The sequence below is a fragment of the Ostrinia nubilalis genome, chromosome 9 (genome assembly GCF_963855985.1).
Source record: "Ostrinia nubilalis chromosome 9, ilOstNubi1.1, whole genome shotgun sequence".
In the NCBI taxonomy this organism is placed as follows: Eukaryota; Metazoa; Arthropoda; class Insecta; order Lepidoptera; family Crambidae; genus Ostrinia; species Ostrinia nubilalis.
The window spans coordinates 8,779,449-8,800,988 of NC_087096.1; the positions used below are offsets into that span (position 1 = coordinate 8,779,449).

The 21,540-nt window shown below is 36.9% G+C and overlaps 1 protein-coding gene and 1 long non-coding RNA gene across 2 annotated transcripts in view; both read right to left on the reverse strand.

The window, feature by feature from the left end:
• Positions 1 to 516: 516 nt before the first annotated feature.
• Positions 517 to 21,540, reverse strand: part of LOC135074586 (uncharacterized) — a 43,114-nt gene continuing 22,090 nt past the window's right edge. The window contains exons 6-12 of the mRNA XM_063968925.1: positions 18,582 to 18,788; positions 17,373 to 17,675; positions 16,884 to 17,020; positions 16,085 to 16,230; positions 7,144 to 7,310; positions 5,494 to 5,645; positions 517 to 719 (exon numbers count right to left, since the gene is read on the reverse strand). Of these exons, the coding sequence (XP_063824995.1) occupies positions 572 to 719; positions 5,494 to 5,645; positions 7,144 to 7,310; positions 16,085 to 16,230; positions 16,884 to 17,020; positions 17,373 to 17,675; positions 18,582 to 18,788 (1,260 nt within the window). The 3' untranslated portion in view covers positions 517 to 571. The remainder of the gene's footprint in view (positions 720 to 5,493; positions 5,646 to 7,143; positions 7,311 to 16,084; positions 16,231 to 16,883; positions 17,021 to 17,372; positions 17,676 to 18,581; positions 18,789 to 21,540) is intronic.
• LOC135074983 (uncharacterized) lies at positions 12,082 to 12,430 on the reverse strand. The gene is made up of 2 exons (XR_010257933.1): positions 12,330 to 12,430; positions 12,082 to 12,244 (listed from the first exon to the last, which is right to left on the reverse strand). It is a non-coding gene; the product is annotated as an uncharacterized LOC135074983 (long non-coding RNA).

Here is a 21,540-nt window from a genome sequence, read left to right on the forward strand (position 1 = left end):
TGACCTATCTACAGAGTGTAACAAGTGAAACAAAAGTTAGTACGTTATTTACACAGTTTAGATTTAAAAATATCAAAAGTGCTACGAGTTAAAATCCAAACAAATTAATAATGGAGTCATACATTTTAATTTCAATCTAAAATATTTTTTGACAATTACCGAAAATGCATAAAATCGTTATTTATCCAAATTATTTTATGTGTGCATGCTGTTAACGCTCGGTATCATTGGCATCACCTAAATTAAGAGAATCATTGGTAAACTTTTCTCGAAACACATTCAGAAAAAAAACTTGTAACTAAAGAAAAGGCTGTTAATTTTGTTGGCTGTTACTGGTTGTATATGCCTTTGCCTTTTTCCAAGTCTAAATGAAACAAAAACACAAAAAAACGAATTTCAAATTTTTTAATATCGAACTCCTGGTAAGTCTCCCAGTGGGTGCAGCTGCCTCTGCATGCTCCTAGCCGTGACGTGGATGGGGCTTTCCAAAGCATGATGTAACATTTAGAACCCTTGCCTGTGCCAAGTGGAAAAAAAAAGAAAAGAAAGACAAACATTTCAAACTTTAAATTCAAATATCGAACTCCTGGAATCCCAGTGGGTGAAGCTGCCTCTGCACGCCCCTAGCCGTGGCCGGCTGCTGCGTGCGCGGTATGATGGACATTCGGCGGTTCGTGGGCGCCTCCTCCACGCGCGTGGCCGGCATTATTGAGAAGCGCCTGCAAACGTTTCGCTCGTTAAAATTGTTGCTGGCCAGTATTTGGTGGTCCGGAAAATTGGTTTGCTTCTTTTTTAAAAAATAAATTAACTGCTTTTGTATTTTAGGTGGCTTGGCACGGTTTGTAGCAATTTAGTTGAAGATTAGCTACCTACATGGAGTATTAAATAAAGTAAGATAGAACAAAGTGGAAATCTATTGTATTTTCTAAGAATATAAATAGATTTTCCCCCTGCGAACTAACTGTAAAGTAGGTTAACGGTACTAACAAATGAACAGAATGAGTGATTTCAAAAATGAAATGATGCTCTATTAACACTAGAAAACATTTACTTTTATTAACAACCTTTTTCTGTCCTAAATTTTTCCAGAGCTCTAAAATGTCACCCACATTATGTGGATCATTGTAAATGAACCTAACACCGTCTGTGATAATTTGTAACCGTGCCAAAATACATTGGCCTGCTCGTATGTCTAGACTAGACGTTTAGTAGGCAAATTAGATATTACGTAAAAGTGCCTTATAATACACTCGTATATTATGTATGCTTTTTGCGAGAATAATGTTGAAATTAAAGTACTTTAGGTACATTTTTGCAAATATAATTTAACTTAAAATGCCGAAAAATGCCTTCACTTAAAAAAGTTAGTCAACATCAGCGATAAAAATTGTACTTTACAAGACACAGTTATTGTCTGAAATAAAAAAATAATATTATAGTATCGTAATTTCAGATTAATAAAATTTTATATCAGAGAGAATATGATAGACTACGATTATCAGCAGTTTTCAAAGACCTTTACATTGTTTCTGTTCCGTCGAATTACTTAAAATAACATGGAGCCCTAAAAGAGAGTTGAATAGCGCCTTTTAAATTCGCCTGGCAATGCGACATGGCATTAAGCCCAGTGCCCAGTACCCTTTTTATTGATAAAGTGTAAATAAATAAAAAAAGGCTTGATATTTTTTTAAGTTAAAAAGGCTTAATAGAAAATATAAGTACCTACTTTTCTTTTTATATTCATCTATACTTATAATAAATCTGTAGAGAGGTCAATTCTGTACATGAAATATATTTTCAAAATAACTATCAGGGGGTGATTAGTGATCGATACTGATGCCAAAAATGCAATCAGTAAAATTTTTGTCTGTCCGTCTGTCTGTCTGTCTGTCTGTCTGTCTGTATGTTCCTTATAGAAACAAAAACTACTTGACGGATTTTAACGAAACTTGGTACAATTATTTTTCATACTCCTGGGCAGGTTATAGTATACTTAGGAATTCCCACGGGAACGGGAATTAGCGGGAAAATCCTTTTGTATGAAAAATCTAAACCGCTTAAGTTAGATGCTTGAAATTTGGCATGCAGGTACCTTAGTAAACTTAAAGCTTAGTTACAACAGGATATTGCAAAATTCCCACGGGAACGGGAGTTAGCGGGAAAAAGCATTTGTATGAAAATATCTAAACCGCATAAGATAGATGAAGGGAGTAAACCGGGATCCACGCGTACGAAGTCGCGGGCGGCCGCTAGTTGTAAAATATTTAATACCTTTCAATATAACATCAAAAAGCCTGCCAAGTTCTAGATGAACATGAAATATGAGGGTTCCGTATTCACATTTATTTCTCTACATCTTTTAAGGTTCGGTTCGGCTACTAAACCGACGCGTCCTGCCTGCGTGTGCGATGGCAATGGCGATCAGTAGAAATCAGTAGGATCGCCATCGCCATCGCCATTTGCGTGCGATGGTATTTTTTCTGTATCAAAATAATTATAACAGCTAGAGACTGGAATTCGTTGCCTGCTGCTGTCTTTCCCGAAAACTATAATCCGGGCCTTTTCAAGGCGAGAGTGAATAGGCACTTACAGGGCAGATATGTACCATCCTAGATTGCATCCCACTTAACATTAGGTGCGATTGTGGTCAAATACCTGCCTGTTCTGCATAAAAAAAATGTAAGTCAACTTGAAATAAAAGTTTTCCCACAAAATCTAACTGCAAATGATCAATTTTCCATTATTATTTGTATTTATTAATTTGTGATTCTAGAATCCTAGAAAGACCTAGGTCTTATGACCAAAGCTTTTGATTATATGTATTATCGGGGTGATCCTAATTTTGTATTTTCCTTACCTTTAGTAGTACGGAACCCTAAAAAAACAATAAGCCCCCTAGCTGAAGATGGAAGATGAATATTATGAGAAATCGCATTATAAGGGTATCTTCTTATAAGGGTTTTGTTTCATTGGAAGGATTTTTCTTGTCCCTTTTCAGAGTATCTTTTGTGTGATGTTTTATTTTAGAATTATACCACAAAGCGATTGAGCAAACTGACCATTTTTGCCATTGTTTTACTAATATAGTAAGCAACAAAGACATAATATTTTAATAGTTTCTGAAATTCTTACTATAGGTTTAGGGCTTAACTCAGTCAGTGCCTGCAGTACAAAAAAACAAAAAACACAAAACAAAACAAAAACAAATAAACCGCTCCCGTGAGCGGCACGGTAGAGTTTTTTTGTTACGTCAGAAGTCAGCGAGACTTCAGGTTTGTATTGTATGATCTGTGGGTCTAGACAAAGTGAAAATTATAATCGCAAACCAGTCGAAAAGTGGTCGAAAAGACCCTTTTTTGTATGGAGTTTTGACGGATTCGATTTTCGATTCGATCAAAAAGTGCGTTTTGTCTAGGGGGGCTGTTACTTCATGTCAAAATCACCCCTGCCGTGCCGCTCCCATACCTCAGTCATTGACTGAGTTAAGAGCTAGATCCAAAGACAATTGAAAAAAAAAAAACTAAACTATTACCATTAGGTCAACATCGATTAGATAAGCCTACACCGATTTGCTATCGGCCGATTCTTCATACAAATTAAAATCGGGACCAACTATCGGCCAACTTAAAATCAGTGGCCTGCGCCTAGGCTTAAAATACAAGTACTTAAGCTGAGTTGCACCACCTAACTTTAACGGTTACTATAACGACAACCGGTGCTTTTTGAATAGAGTTTGACAGATTTTTGACGTTTGTCAAAGTTAAAATAAGATGGTGCAACCTAGCCTTAGTTTCCACTCATGCATTTCAATCCTAATCATAACCGGGCTTCAAATTCACATACTCTAATCATAACTCAGCTAAAACTTGTCCGCAGTGAACTTTGCCCAAAGTTTAAATTGTTTTGCCGGTGGAAATCGAACAAGTTGTGACGTGCTGACCACCAATCCTGAATTGTACGATAACCTTTTGTTTACTTTATGAGTATGACCAAGTCAGAAATCGGTTAATTGTTATCTCAAAAAGGATTATACTCATTTCTCTTTTGTCTAAAAACACAAATTGATATCAAGAAACCATTTTAGTTTAGATTGTTTAATTAATTAACTATTTTCCTAGCTCTGGTGATGATGAATCTACACAAAAAGTATGTACCTAACTTCAACTTAGTACCTACTCGAACAAGATTAAGTCTTATGGAAATTTCATAATGAACACTTATCCGACGTGAAAAAATCTGCGCGGCGAAGACTAAAAAATGCGAGAGAAACTTCAAGCTGTTTTTTGCTGCATAAGTAATAAGTAGGTAGCATTCTTGGCAAGAACACTAAAGCGCTAAAGCGGTTCTGTAATCGAATTATTCAGCGCTTTATTTATTAAAAGCGCCAAAGTTAGCTTCAATTTGTGGCTTTGCTCACTCGAAATAGGGTCAGTCTGTCACAGAAGCGTTTTATTTGTCTCATGGGCACAGTTAACCAATCTGCGGGAAGTGGGTCAATTTTGTTACGATCACAAACGAGTAAATCGACACAGAAATAATTGAAGTTACTAGAATACTGCGATCTACTCCGATACTCCGAGAGAATTAAAATAAAAAATCTCGTAGTTGCTGTAAAAAGAAGTAGGTTACTCTTGAAAATGTGAACTCTATAGTCTACTATTCTTATTATTGCTTTTATACTTTTTATCGCGGCTCGCATATTTTATGGCCAGTGACAAGATTATTTTCAAAATTCAAATTCATTGGGTACCTAGCCTACCACCGACTGTAGGGTTACTCGTACTTCGAACTCCGGAGTGACTTTGATAAGAACTTCCTTGGTATGGTAGATTATAACGCAAATACATTATTATCCGAACGCACCTTGCAATTTTTTTTAAATTGGTAGCGCTTATTGTCAAATTAGTAGCGAAATTTCCTCGGCGTGTTACGTTTTAATCTCACAAAGAAGTTTTTATCTAAGGCACCCCAAGTTTCAAAGTAACCCCAATCCACAAGCCCTTTACTATTCAGGTACAGTCGCGGAATGAAAAGGTTCGTCACCTTAGTGTCGGTTTTCGCTTGCACTAGGTACTGTAAGAGTCAAACCTGCCAACATAACCGTGCAAGAAACAGTGCTGCTAACATTTAAATAAATATGACGTTTGCTAACAAATTAATAAGGTTTTGCTAGTTTATTTTTCTATCCCATCAGTGGAATGTTACAAAATGTAGCTTTTTTATTTAATAGATGATGGCAGGTTGAACCAACAAGAAGGTTTTAGTTTATCAATCATAATAATCTTCTTGACAAGTTAAATCGTCAAACAACTTTGATCTGAATAATTTTGAACTTTACTGACGAACAGTTAAAGATTATTTTCTCTAACTCGAGATTATTCTGTAACATAGTTTCAAAAGGTAATATGTGCTAGCGATTCGTTGAAGGAATCAATTTGAAAACTGACGAACCTTTTCATTCCGTGACTGTACAATAAAAACAAATTATATTACCTGGCAGCCGGGATGACAGACATACGTCTGAACAGGTGTTCTGCTGCACTTCGAAGGTCGTCATCTTGCATCAGACTGACCATCGCCTTTTCACGTTTCTCCAGTATCGCTTCCGTGGTTCCAACCTCGCCTTCCAGTGATATGTTTACGCACTATAATTAAAACATCTATTTATACTTACTGTAACCGATACCTTTTTACGATTCTGAGAATGATGAATTTTAATACAGACCCAAAAATACTAAACAAATATAACTTGAGTGCTGTTTGCGTATCTTCATAATCTTTCCTGGAAAACTACCTAAATAAAATACAGGTCCGATCCAAAAACTTAATCCGCTTATTTCCCGGCACCTATAGTTCCATTAAAAATATATCTGCGCATACAAATGTAGGGTTAATAAAGAATAATAATTTTGCCGCTCCCGAAATTCTGACGCTTAAGGCTAAGAACTCACGGCGCGATTTTCACCCGCGTCCGCGGCGGTTGTAGAATTGCTGTTTTATTTCAAAGCTCTTGAGAGCGGTTATTTGCGGGGTTATTCTAAGAACTCACGGCTCGGTTTAAAATCGCGCCACGTGCTAAGTCACTGGTACAAAATGGGCGAAAACCGCCGAGCGGGACCCGAATACAATCGCGCCCGCTGCGGGCGGAAACCGCGTCGTGAGTTGTGCACTCAGATCATAGATATGATCTGAGGTTTTTACATATCTGCATTCTACAGAAGCTGCGAGTGAAAATTGCGCCATGAGTTCTTAGCCTTATACCTCGAGTCCTGCAATATAGAACGGGGTCAGATAGGCGCAGAGGTCAAATTTATGAGAGCTCTCAAGTACGGCTCAAGCACGGCCGTGCGGGTAGACTCGCTATTTACGACTCGGCGTTGTCTAATGTAATTCCCATAATCCCTATTAAGCCACGTTTTCACGGGCCCAAATTAGAAGGAAAATTGGAGTCACCCAATCTGGAGTGGTTAAGCCATTTCGGTATTATTTTTTGGCCGAAACGCTTACGGTAAACGTTATTCCGCATAACGTCGCTTTAAAAACCACTGAAAGTGTTATAGGACTGCTGGCACATTTTGCGAGCGCATAAATATTGTTAATCCGTTATTAACGTTTACTTTTTGCCCGTGGGTTAACAGTTTTGCTCGTTAGCTCGGGGTGGAGTTGGAAAGAGAACAGCAAAATGGGTCCCATTAATAAATTAGGCCAGTGTACTATATTTTACTGTATGACATTCTCTGCGAGCTGGTAGCTTTTATATGACGTGGCCTAATTAGGTATTATAGAAATAACACAAGATACTCGCTAATTTTGTGCCTAATAAATGGAGGCAACGTTAATTTGATTAAAGCTTTATGAATATTAAAGATTTCACTAGATTTCCTAAATTAACGTTGAAAATGTAGTACCAAATATTCAACCTCTTAAAATGTCTCCTATTATTTTGAACTACAATTTTATTGGCAATTACGTAGGTACAATCAGCGTTAAATATTTTGTGACACCCATTGACGCTGACTGTACTGTGTTAAAAATAATTTTTTGTCAAGGATTTCGGCATCCATATTTCTCTCAGAATTAAAAATTATTTGTGAATTGTAAACAACCCAAAGATTAAAATCATCATCATCATAATATACGAACCGTGTCAAGAAACCCAGCAACATCTCCAAAGCCGTACGACCGTGAGAGCCCAACTGCTTCTAACAACGCTGCGCGTGCTTCGGGTCGGTTGTTCTGGAGCAGGTGACAGCGGGCCAGCAGAAACGTCGAGTTCAACAGCCAAATGTGCTGACCAGCGGTGCGCGCTTCTGTATACAGGGTGGAAACGATAAGTGATCTCACTCGATTATTTCTAAACTATACAAGATATCCAAAAACTGGTTACTGATCCTGAAAGTACTTCACGAACTCTATCTAATGGTACCAAAAATAGGTTACAAAATAAACTGGATCTATCCGAAAATTCAATGTTTCCAGCTTCCATACATTTAGTAAAACCACATAATATTGAAAACTATACAAGATATCCAAAAACTAGTTAATGATCCTGAAAGTGCTTCAAGAGCTTTATCCAACGGTACCAATAATAAGTTACAAAATAAACTGGATCTATCCGAAAATTCAATGTTTCCGGTTTCCATACATTTAGTACTACCACAATCATGGCACTCGTGTCTTGATAATATTATAGCAAGTAAAGCCTAAAACCAATGTTTTCCATTAATAAATTTAAATAAGAATGCAATTTATGAGTTAATTTTAAGTAATTTCTTGTTTAATAAAAATAATTAACACTTCTAATAGTGTTTCTGGCATACATTTAGTATGGAGGTTGAAAACATTGAATTTTCGGATAGATCCAGTTAATTCTGCAACCTATTACTGATACCGTTTGAAAGAGCTCGTGAAGTTCTTTCAGGATCAGTAACCAGTTTTTCGATATCTTGTATAGTTTAGAAATAATCGAGTGAGATCACTTATCGTTTCCATCCTGTAGGTAAGTAGATTTAATTACTTAGGCTGAGTTGCACCATCTTACTTTGAATATAACAAACGTCCAAAATCTGTCTAATTCCATACAAAAAACACCGCGGTTATCGTCAAAGTCACTGTTAAAGTTAGGTGGTGCAACTCAGCCTTAGAATGTTCATCATCATCATCATCATTTCAGCCATAAGACGTCTACTGCTGAACTTACGCCTCCCCTAATGATTTCCAAAAAGGCTGATTGGTAGCAGTCATAGGAATTAAAATTTTATTTATATCTAAAAAATCCTCACTTCCGTCTACCGTCACACGGACGAAGGATGAAAATTGTTACACAATTGTATTTTCGTAATAACAAAACGTCCAAGCTACAAATTTTTTTTGACTAAGTTGCAGATTTTGTGAAGGTAGAACTTGTAGAGTGATAACACGTGTAGCGTAAAAATTTGGCTTTACATGAGATCTCTTAACTTTTTGCCAGGACGACGAGCATACAAAATTTCGAATCGATTAGTTTTAATTTATAATTGCCACTACTTCTAACAGAATTATTCAAATTGCAGCCACCTAAGCCAAATCTAATAATTCAACACTGGCACATTAATAATCGAGTTTGAAACGTCTATCGTTGTTAATCACATACAATAGCTAGATCGATCACATCTAATTATGTCCCTATAGACTGAATAATCGATCAGGGAGCGACGGATCTGCAAAGTTGCTGGTTGATACGTCTTAATGATCGCTATTGACATTCAGTGACACCTTGGGGAGGACGCTCTTGCTGACAGGACTAAACAAGGTGATTGATTTACTTAGGTGTCAACTCAAGTTTGAGTTGTGTAGATAGGAAATGACGGAAGCGTGACTAATGACGCCTTCAATTTTATGGTGTAATGTTGGTGAAAAGTTAGGTACCTACCCTCGATTTAAAGGTCCTAAGTTTGATTCCTAAATGTAGTTCGCATAGTACTGAAAATGACTAGAAGTTTAGATTAGTAGAATTCATTCGATTGAACTAAAATCGCCAGCCAAATATACTGAGGATAATTAATAAAATTGCTCGTCGTTTTACTTGTAGGGTCGTTCCACCGGTTAAGAAAATCACGTGTCCGTGGCCAAAAAGTACCCGAATATCATAATATTTTAGTAACAAATATTTTTATCTAATAGTATAACTTTGGTTCTTGTTGTTAAACCACAGAGATAGTTAATAATAGTTAATTAAGTAATTAAAAAAAAAATCGTAAGTCGTCAAAAATTGATTACCACGACGTGTCCGCGCTCCGGATTTCAGAAAAAATTCGCTCGTATAAATTAATCCGTTAATATTACCGCTTTCAAAGCTTATGTAATCGATTACTGATTAAATAGACATTGATAAAATATATACGGTATAACGATATCACTAAAAGGTTTTGTAAAATAATTATTTGAAGTTGTGTCCGAGCGTTAACCGTGATTACCCCGACACGTCGCTAATGTGCGCCTACGTCCCTAGCTACGCAATTTAGGAACGAGCTCTATCCTCCTCCGTGAACCTTTAGTGGTGGCCTGCGTGCCGAGGTGACCGGTAATGCAACTCGTCGCAGGATTTCGGAGTTATCGAGATAAGAATATGATTACCCCGACCTTGGTTCAGTGCACGATTGATTACTCTATCCTGTTTTTTTAGGTTTCTTTACATGGAAAGTTCTTGAGAATGTACAGGAATAATGGTCCATGTAACCGCATTTTTGTGTATTAAAACATTATGGGATTCAACTTACAGATTGGGCAGGGCTCAGGATAAACCTTAATTTTTTGACTACCCCGACCTTGATTACCTCGACTTTTATCACCGGGTAATCAATAATACTGTAATTTTACTAATTAATGATTAACTAAATAACGTTTAATAAGCAAAATTACCCTTTACTAAAATGAAATCCTATCCTATTAATACATTATTATCCCTCAAAATTGGCAAGACCCCTGGACTCGATCTTATCACCGCTGAAATGCTGTAAGCCGATGTAAACTCCGCCGTTAACGTTCTGACACCTGTCTTCGAAAACATCTGGATGGAAGAGGAACTTCCAGATGACTGGCATAAGGAGCTTCTAATTATTATGCCGAAAAAAGGGTAAAGCAAGGGTATCAGTGCCGGAAGACCCAAGAGATGCGATCTGGAGTGTGGAATTGCACACCGTTGGTGCAGAAGATGTCCAACGAGTCCACAATTTCACTTACCTCGGGAGCATCGTTTCAGAGCCTGGAGGTACCGAAGAAGACATCACTTCGCGCATTGCCAAGGCCAGAGCTACCTTCGCACAACTTCGAGCCTTATGACAGTCACGGAAATTGACCCAAGCAAGATCAAAATATTCGGGTCCAACGTCAAACCAGTTCTGCTCTATGGGCGTGAAACGTGGAAGGTCACTAAGGTTATCTCGCACCAGCTGCAGATCTTCTTCAGCCGCTTTCTTCGCCGAATTCTCCAAAATCTTCAAACAACGAACTTTTGGAACGCTGCCACGAAATACAGATCGTTCAGCAGAATAAACGCTGCATGTGGAACTGGATCGGCCACACTCTCCGAAGGGACCCCGATCACATCCCTAAGCAGGCTATAGATTGGAACCCCCAGGGAAAATGCAAACGTGGTTGCGCCAAAAAAACATAGCGGCGCACTGTAGCAGACGAGGCGAAGAAGATCGGCAAGACTTGGAGGGAGATCAAACGCGAAGCTCAAGACCGAATGCGATGGAGGACTGTTGTGGACGCTTTCTGCCCCATATAGGAGACATAGGACATTGAGTCACTAATATTATATTATGTATAAGCAAAAGTTTTTTACTCTTTTACGCAACAACTACTCAACAGATTTTGTTGAAACTTTACAATATTTTCGTTTATACATCAAAATAACAAATGGCTAGTTATAATAACATTTATTTTACCATAACTTAAAAAAAAACCTTAGAAAATAAAATATTTTTTATTATTTTTGATTACTCTGACTCTCAACTTTGATTACCCCGACCATGAAAATTTTGATGTCACATAACTTTTTATTCCTGCTTGTTACAGATGGGCCAATATAAAAAATATGCTCGTAACAATGTCTATTTTGAAATGTTTTACCTAAACTTACTCTAAATTCAAAAATAAAAAAGGTCGGGGTAATCAACTAAAGAATCCAGATCCGGAGAATGACCCTGTAATATTAATCCTGTGCCTCTACCATGAGTTTACCTACCGAGCATCTCGCTATCGAGGGCGTAAAAAAATGTATGGCAAATTGTACAGCGCCTCTAGCGGTTACCCAAGTAACACGCAATCTGTATATTCACTGAAGTTAAGATTGATTTACGTTTTAAAGTCAGACTATCACTTTAAATCAGTTTTGACTTAGTTTAAATGCTTTTGAGTAGAATGCGGTAAAATTTACAATGCATGAAGCTATTATATGGTCTAAAAAATTAAGTTAATTGGCTTATAATCATACTAAAACATTAATTACTTTTAATATACAGCACCTTTAACAGCATTTACACTAACACAAAGGTTAAAACCGTATATTAGTAAATAAGAAAACCTAATGCATTAAATAAACGTTGTCGAAATATTCTATAGTGCATTCAGATATATTAACACATTTTACAGATTGAACGCATTTTTATGATCTTTTCTTATACTTATTTACTGCTCAGCATTAGCCAAACATTTACTAAAGTTTTAGCTCTGTTATCTTCTTATTTTATTGTTACTTTAAAGCTTTTAGCACTATTTAGATAAATTAAAAAAAAAAAAATATTACTTTAGGTCATAATTTGGCCATAAAACCACGAGCCGTATGATTATATTCATTTGTGCGTTAGTAGGTCCTGTATATTCATTAGAAAATTTATGTCGAACGTGTCACGTTATTGACATAAATAAACAGTGGAAAAAGACTTAAGGCCGGGTTGCACCAACTTACTTTAACAAACGTCAAAAATCTGTCAAACCCCATACAAAAAACATCGGTTATCGTCATAGTTACGGTCAAAGTTAGGTGGTGCAACTCAGCCTAAGAAAACAGGTGGAGTAAAGAGAAAGATAAAGACGGAATATTCAAACTTTATATTTGGTTTAAGAAATGCAAAACGTGTTCCAAAAAATGATACACCTCATACACAAAATACAGTACAATCGGTTGTTGTGTGAGTCAAGAAGTTCCGTAGAACATTCCTTCATCCCTTTCGGTCGTTTGCACTATTTTAAAAGGCATCTGAAAAAAAAACAAATAAGCTTATTTATGACTTAATAGAGAAGTAGTTACCTGAAAACTAAATAATTACCCGTATAACGCATACCCTTAAAAAAACGACTACAGCAACACTACTAACTAGTTACAAAAAGTTCCTTTAAATTATTACTATTACAATGAGCGAAAAATAAGATAGGTAGCTATATCGTGTTTTATTACAAATTACAGTTGTAGTGATAATGATTTTATACTTAACACTTGTCAAACTAGGTACCTACCTAATTGGAGACAGATAAAATTGAAAGACGTGGAGTAGGGGATCATGACGTGATTAAAGGATTCTAAATTATTGTTTCGGTACCCTGATTAACACTAAAGCAATCCATTTTTATGACGTTTAAACCTAATGAACATTATAACATACCTAAAAAGTGTTACAGTAATGCTAAAGATATCACTTAGATATTTTATATGTAGGTTGAATGACTTAACCATTTTCTTTTTACTATAATAAGACTGACAACATTAAAAGACACTAGTTGAAAGTTTAAAACATTAATATTATCTGACGCCATTTGCTTTCTGTTTTCTCTAACATAGAAAATAAAATTATAATACACATACGCATGAAATACTACTTATTATCCTTTTCTTACAAGCGGAGTATCGATAGAAGCAATTTTAAAAGTTAAAATTAATCAAATCGTTAAAAAAATCACAAAAAGTGTCATATGTCGATTCTAAATTTGTCCCTATTTTATTAAAAAAAGGATTTCTGTGAGGGCGCGTGAATTATAAACCACAAACATATATATATTTTCACATAAGACTAATACTCCCAGCTCATTTTCATTCTTGAAACAAAAAAAAGATACTTACCTTGTGATAAATTATTTTAAATAAAGACATTAAAACATCTCCTCACAACACCATTGCACTGCAATACTCTAAATAATCAAATCGGACAATAAAATGCGATAAGTTTTTTCGAATACTTTCAAACAAACAAAATAAAACGTTCAGCCTTAGAATAAAACGTAACTTTGGCATTGTAATTCTGAAAGCTGTTTCAAAGCTGTACTAACAACTAATAAAATGCTTTTTACATTAGAATATGCTGTCTAACAACTTTACTAATGTCTGTCTTCAATAACATTATAAGCGCTGGTTAGCAGCACTAATAATATTTAATAATGCTCAAAGCCGTATTATTTGGGGCCCAAATTGCGCTTACAAGACACTTATAGACTTTTATACGGCTGATATAGTGCTACATATGCTGCTCATATACTGCTCTGCACGTAGGTTCATGCTGTTGTACGCTTCTTATAATTGTGTTTTGTGTTACTTGGGTAGTAGCTGAACCACAGCAAAACTAAAAACACTACCATGAGTTCATCTCAAATCGTTAGGTAAAAAACCTATCTTAATGAATTCGATAGCGACTAAAGTTTTTATTAAGTTTCATACAAATAACTTACCATGAGTTGCAATTTTCAAAGATGTCATCGAAAAATACCTTAGCTGTCACAGTAACGTAACTCACTGGCTTATTGACGTGTGAAAAGCAAAATAAAATTAAGGTTTTAGGTCATTTTAGGTGTTTTCTTTATTAAATTATGTCGGAAAGAAGTTTATTACGATGGAACATGTTATCAGCATGTGGGCAGACCTCCCACTAGGTGGACCGACGATCTGGTGAAGGTCGCGGGAAGAACCTGGATGCGGGCACATTGTGGAGATCCTTGGGGGAGGGAGAGGATGCTGCGTTTCCCAGAGATATGCGAGGGAATTGTGTCGTGCGAAGATGTCTAGCTGTGCTGTGAAAATGTGTGCGGGTTTCCACCAAAGCTGTGCGAGGAAAATGTATCGTACGAGGATGTGTAGCAGAGATTTGAAAATGCTCATTAGTGTTGTACAGCCTGAGCCTTTTCCACCAGAGATGTGCTGACCGAGGCGAGGTAAATGAAGCGATTCTACTGGTTCTTTACAAACACATCCTTCGCTACGCATCCTCGCACATCTCTGGTGGAAACGCAGCCTTACGAGATCATGATAGAAAGCTAATCCGACAATGAATATGTATTTTCAGAAGTTGAAATTTACTTTTGTTTTTAATCAGTCTGTGTATTATGTATTATGTTTTGTGAAATAAATAGTCAATAAAAATTTATCATTTTATTTTCAACTAGCTTTTGCCCGCGGCTTCGTCCGCGTGAAATTTAGTTTGTCACAGATCGTCATAATTATAGCCTATATGTTAATCTGGGTTATAAACAATAATACTGTAAAGTTTCATCAAAATCCGTTCAGTAGTTTTTGCGTGAAAGAGTAATAAACATCCAGACATCCAAACTTTCGCATTTTTAATAATAAGTAGGATATGTATTTACTTAATTATTATTACTGACGAGACTGCTACCATGTATGTTTAGTGACCATGAAAGATTAAAACAATATAATGTATTTAATTAATTATAATATCTTAAGTTTTACAATAACAAGGTAGGTAGGTATATCCAATAATATCCATCCAGTTACCCTAGGTCTTTATTATGGATTTAATTTACAAGTAGTTATTTACAAGCACTCTGCTCTAAATCCTTTGGCTTCAGGGAAGAACCTGGACCGCCACCAGTCCAGTGTTCCCTTGGCAGCTCTGTGTATGCGAGTTGCCTTCTTCTTGCTGTTTAAAGTCACTCCACACCTTAACAAATAAACATTACAACTAATAATGACGAAATAAGATAAAAGCAATCAAAATGAATATACCTAGTAGTAGGTATTTATACACACTTTTCTCAATTTCTCAGTAGTTTTCGTGTCGCCGGTGGCATCAGCATTTCACGTTCGCGTGTCCGTTAGTTCCACCCACCGTTGACTATTGTTGGCTCTTTCTTGGGGCCCTTCAGTGGGCATACTCAGATCGCCATATCTATAGAAAAACAACTTTATTGTATCTAGAAAATATAAATCTAGCACTCATATTACTGAATCTAGGCACGTTACTTAGCTAGGCACGTGGAAGTTATGCTGGAAAGGTTGTATTTCTCCAAAAAAACCAGCTCAAAATTATTCGTTTAATTTCGAAATTCCTCCACCACATAGTATGTTTATTTTTACTTAACTTCCCTTTCCATAAATTCTACAATCGGTTTAAACGGATAAGCGCAGGTTCTCATTTTCCTATCCTGGTTAAAATCCAATTTTTTGTGGAAAATTATTCATCAATAATCCTTCAACAAAACATGTTTTGTTATCTGTTGTCATGACAACAGCTGCGTCAAAGTCGCAATGACAAGAAATAAACAATACAAATTTAAAATCATCATGTTAATTCAGCTTTAAGCACTGTTCTAGGACACTTAAATTTTGCAGTGTTATTTTTGACATTTTCGTTATTTCCTACTCTATCTTTTCTATATAGTTAGAAAGGAGCGGCATTCGTTCTTTCATTCATCCATTCATAGAGTGTGAAGTTGGATACGTTTACATGCTCACCAACATTACATCACAAAACCATCGAATTATCGCTGGCGAGTAAAGTATACGGTAATTGAACTCATGGTATGATTTTAAGGCAAACTTCATCGATCCACGTTTAAACTCTATCGACTGTAGTATACGAATACAAGTTTTCGATGGCAACTCATGGTAGAGGCACTGAACTCTTTTAATACTTACTTTGTACTGGTATAAACAAGTAGGTAACAGGTAGGCTACAATTTATTTTTTATTATTGGTTTGGCGACAGCTCAGATGATATTTTATGTAATAAATAGGTATGCAAATATACTCTATTTATTTCAGTATTCAACAGCCTGATGCTTTTTGAACTTAACACCTAAAAATATTATGCACCTGATTGACATTTCAAAGCGAAGAATCGGGCTCTATGCGCTTGCTTCGTTTCCATTAGGAGCCTCGCCAGTTCGTGGAGAATGTAGCAGCGTTCTGGCGCCCGTGTGCTCATTGCCAGGTTCCTTTCTAAGATGCGTAGGCGCGACCTAGACAGGTAAATATGCTTAGAGTATGTAGACAACTAGGTATACCTACTATAACTATAAAAATATTTTCGCCAAAAGAAACACCCCAGAACGCAGTGCCGCTAAAGTATCTACACAAAAAGATTTTTTTTTCTTATTAGTATGTAGATAGATCCCTAGATCAGGGAACATAACACAAGATGTGTTAATAACAAAGTCCTAAAAAGAGCCTAATACTGCTAATACTAAGTTACGATGTTTTTCCTAGCAGGTGTTGTAATAATATTAATCTGCACTGTATGTACCTACATGGAAAGGCTGACAGGACGTAGCTATAGTGACGTCACATCACGTCAATCGTCACGTATCATGTTCAAAGGCGATGTTCAAATAAATGCAGAGGTAGGTAATAGTAGTTTCACTATGGTCGCAAATCCGCAACATTATGGCTGAACAAAATCTCATTCATTGAAAGGAATAACTAATTTATTTAAAAATCACATAAATAGAAACAAACCGTTGATACCAACTAATGCAAATTGCATCGCATCTGTAGTTTCCCAGAAACTAGCCGTTTGTCTAAAAATTTCACTTAAAATTAAATTTTAAAATTCTCGCAGGTAGGACTCACGAATAAAGTTCGCGTGGAAGTTTTTAAGTGAATTACGTCTTACTTTGCGTCTCGGGGTGGGGCTTGCGGCCGGGCCCGAAGCACTGAGTCTCTGCTTGGTTCCCGAGACATGTACATTCCAAGCAGTACGAAGGCCCGCTTCTCCCGGTCAGACTCGCTCATTGTGTCTTTGACACGTTTCTGCAGAAATAAAGGGGACGTTTATTGCTGGAGGGATACTTTTATTTGTTGTAAGTTATTTGTGTCCACTTAAGGCTGTTTGCTTAATAACAATATTTCCTTTATGTAGTAAGGAGCTTGGTTTATTAAGACACTGTTGTTTTTGTAGCTAAGTAGGCCTATTCAAACATTCTAAAAGGAATACTGTGCCAAAACAAGCGATATAAAAAGCGACAGTAGGTACGTGCTTTGTGGTGTTGCTTGGAGGAAGCTTACGTCCGGTATTAACTGCCTTGCCGAATGATTATAATGATGAGTGATAGAAAATGATAAAGTTGATAATAATATACCTAATGTAGTTTACACTTCTAACCTGATCCAAGAACGCATTCGCTACGATATCATACAGCTGCTGCAAAAACTTCTCTTTAGCCGGCAGAAGATTGCTGTTTTTCTTTGCGATCTGGTCCATCGCAAACTCGGCGCTCTCCAGGCATTTAGCTGTGTCTCTTTCTTCGTAGGCTATCTGCGCTGCTCTGACTAGGCGCTTGGCGTCGACCGCGTGTTGCTTTTGCGCACGAGTGAGTTGTTCTTTTCGTGCCCGGGAAAGACGCGCTCGCGCCGCTGCTTCTGAAGCGCGTGCGGCGTAGAGGGGACGTCTCTCGCGAAGGACTGCCTGGTTTTAGACATACACGTGACATAAAATGAATGAGTTTAATTCTGAGTTCCACAAGCTTTCTATCCATCCCTACGATTCATCCTGAACTACCGAAGAGTGCATGCGATTATACCGCGGCGTAGGTTTCGTACAAAATACAAATTCAAAGTACATATTAAGTAAGACACACAGAGAATGTTTAGAGTTGCAACGAGGGCTATCACAAAATTTAAATAAAAACGGTAAGACGCTAAGTAGCTTCTTATCTATCTTGGTCGACTTTTCACCAAAGTAAGCTGGATTACACCTTTAAACGTTTTTACTCTTTAGGTATACCTCAAAAGTGAAGAAAAAGTTATTAAAAAGTCCATTTTTTATCAAGCGCGGCAATTTTCCAAGTTTTTCCATCATTGCTTGTTAATTTTTTGGTGGCTAACCAAACCATTAAAAGACATTTTTTTAAAGATAAATATCCTGTATATTAGTGTTTATTTATTTCGCTGGCATGCTAGTACTAATAATGTTTGGTAGATGTCTCTTGAAAGAATTGACACCATTTTTGAGAAGACTTAGGTAAGTACATAACCGTAGCCAGTAGCAGAGTAAATACAAATGAGTAGGTCATCTTCATAGAAACGCCCGAGCGCGGTTTGTATGTGAGCGCGCCAATACGTATGCGGCACGCACGCACACACTGACAAAATTTAGCGTTGATTAGCGGTGAGTTGCCCCGAATTTTGTCAGTGTGTGCGTGCGCGCCGCATACGTATTGGCGCGCGCTCACATACAAACCGCGCTCGGTGCGTTTCTATGAAGATGACCTACTCATTTGTATTACTCTGCCAGTAGCTTCAACATCAATAGACAAATTGAAATCAATTCTTCTCTTTTGTCTAGTTTCAAAAGTGCACTACATCTGCATACCTGTCTTTTCTCCACATCAGCCAACGCCTTATTGGCAAGCTCCTGCAGCATTTTCGAGCCTTGCTTATTGGCTGAGATGAGCCGCTCGTCCTTACTGAGAGTCGTGAGGAAGTACTTGTCGTGAGCCATCCTCTCCAAATATTTTGACGCCATAAGCCGGGATATTTGCTCGGCCCTCTGGCTCTCTGCACGGGATATTTCTTGTACCTGGATGAATGTAAACAGTTATGAGAAAAGTAAAGAAAAACCATTGAGACAATTATTTGCTTTGGGTCCCAAGCAAAATACATGCAAATAAAGGGAATATTTAAATTCTCTTTGGGAATTATTCCGAATTATATTATGCACTTGAAGAATACCTTATTTAAGTGTCTAATATGACTTTCGTAATTAAAAAAAAAATACTCGTGATTCTAGCAAATTCAATTATGGCACAAAGTTCTTCATAGTACCATCGACAGCTCATAAGGCTGAGTTGAACCAACTTACTTTAACCGTAGCTATGACAATAACCAGTGTTTTTTTTTTGGAGTCTGACAGATTTTTGACGTTTGTTAAAGTTAAAGTATGATGGTGCAACTCAGCCTAAGATTATAGATTTCCTTGCTGCAAAATAGTACTTATTGAAGCGACTTCAATGTCTTATTAAGCTTGATGTACCGATATCCACTTAGCAAATGCGAGAGTGCACGAAATATTTTTTCCTTAGTAGAAGCAAGTAGCAGCCTTGTAAATTATTGCGTACTTCTCCCAGCTTTTTATCTGGTTCTACAGGAATACCGGGAATAAGACAAATAGGAATTCCAGAACCCTTCCACGTCCAAGGTTAAGGTAAGTTATGTATGTACTTAGCGGGGGCATGAGATGGGTACGTGACGCCCATAGAAATATCTTCAGGTGGATCTCTGACGATTTATGAATAGTTTAACATGTCGGTTATCATCGGATAAGGTGGTAGAGACAGAAAGTATACTTAGGCTGGGTTGCACCATCTTACTTTGACTTAAACATGTCAAAAGTCTATCAAAATCCATACAAAAAACACCGGTTAGCGTTATAGCTACCGTCAAAGTTAGGTGGTGCAGCAACTCAGCCATATAAGAAACAAAGTTGTTGAGAAATAGTAGGATTTCTTTAATTTGTTTCTTAGCTTTCAAAGAAGTGTATTTCATTTGTTTTTAATTGCGTGTTTTTCTGAATAATTTAATAAGGCACGTTTTACTCTCAAACGAATGAAAAACAACTATTCAGTATAATAGGTGGGATTTTCTCATTTTCTCGGGAAGATAGGAAGATTAGGTATTTAAGTGGAACCGATTTCTTTTCAAAAGTGGGTCTAATGTACCTTTTTACTTTTTTTTTGGCAGCGTTGTGTGAATAGCTAAATCTATACCTATTTAGCTTCTCTAAGCTTTTTAAAACGTTTATGTCGGTTTAATCTAGAAATCTGTGTACTAGATTGAAGTCAAAACGTTGGTTCACCCTTTTAACCGTAGTTTACACGAGCTTAACGACGCACAGCGGGAAATTAAAAACTAAGTACTCGAGTAAGAACAAGCCGACGATATTACACGACTTTAAAAGTCTGCTGCTAGCTGCAACCAGAGCGAAGCATTGCAAGGAATATATGACTCCATTACATTAAGTCGTTAGATGCATTCGGGTAGCGTGGGCAAAGCGAACACGCTGTTGACATAGGCTAGATAGAAAAGCCTGATATCTTTTGATATAGCTGGATGAAGTAGACTAAAACTTTTTGACCACAAAAATTTGTTGAATGTTGACATGTTTTTGTTGATTGTGTAGGGAAAAACACGCGCTGGAGACCCGGCTTAACATCTTAGAAAGTCCTTAGTAAAATGTTGAGGAACTTTGTGTGATCTGCTGTGGTAGTAAAAGTATTTTTCATAATTCATTATGAATTGTTGAGCATTAAATGTGAGTTTTTTGGAACAAAGCCCTGTCAACCAGGATTTTGGTACCTGTGCCCACGTAAGCTTGGACCTCTTACAAGGTTTAACTCTCATTATTACACGCATTGAATTGGTTGCAAGTGTAAAAACGTTCGCCTTTAAAGACTTATCCTAAAAATGAGTGGAACCAGTTCCACGCTCAATTTGTATTTGAAAGAGTCTGTTGTAATACTATTCACGATATGAATTGAGGTGGCTTTATTCCCTTTTATCTGGTCTTCTTCGTGTAGCCCGTGGAGGCATTAAGACCATTTGGCATTTTTGCTCAGACACCGAATGCAGTCGTCTCGACGTAAAACTACACATTTCCAACATCTGCTATTGGAGAATGTTATGAAAGATCGTCTCGTTTTACTTTGTTGGTTATGAAACATTTTTAAAAACATACCTTAAGGGAATTTTGTCCACATCAGTAGATGTAAACACGGCTTAATTTCATACTGAATGTGTCTAATGTGTCTATGCCTTATTTTTATGATTAATGTTGGCAACACTAAAAATTATATCTCTCTTCCTCATCACACTCTCACCAACTCGTACTGGTTTTTGTAAATATTGTGTTTTTATAAATAAAAGTCAAGATTAAAGTACAAAATCTTATTATTTGTATGTTCCACGAACATAAATGGTGCCGAAACAGTATAAACAAGCTTCGACAATAAACTTCGAGCAACGAAACCACACCTTCGCCGGCCGGCAAGAAAAGTAAGCTGATTTCACTGCATATTGCTGAACATACACTTGCACAAGAATAAATAAATCGAAGGCCAATCAATACACTATTGTGCCATATTGATTTGCAAGTCGCAGTAGCCAAAAGTGAACAATTTTATTCAACTTTGCAAGAAAATAACCGTCCGCCATTTTGGTTCCCTTTACTTTGCATCGAGAAAAAATATCACCACGCCCTGCCATTTTTCGCCATGACCATGGATAGCGATTCGGCTGAAAAGGAAGTGGACAAGAACGCAAGGAAAGGTATCATA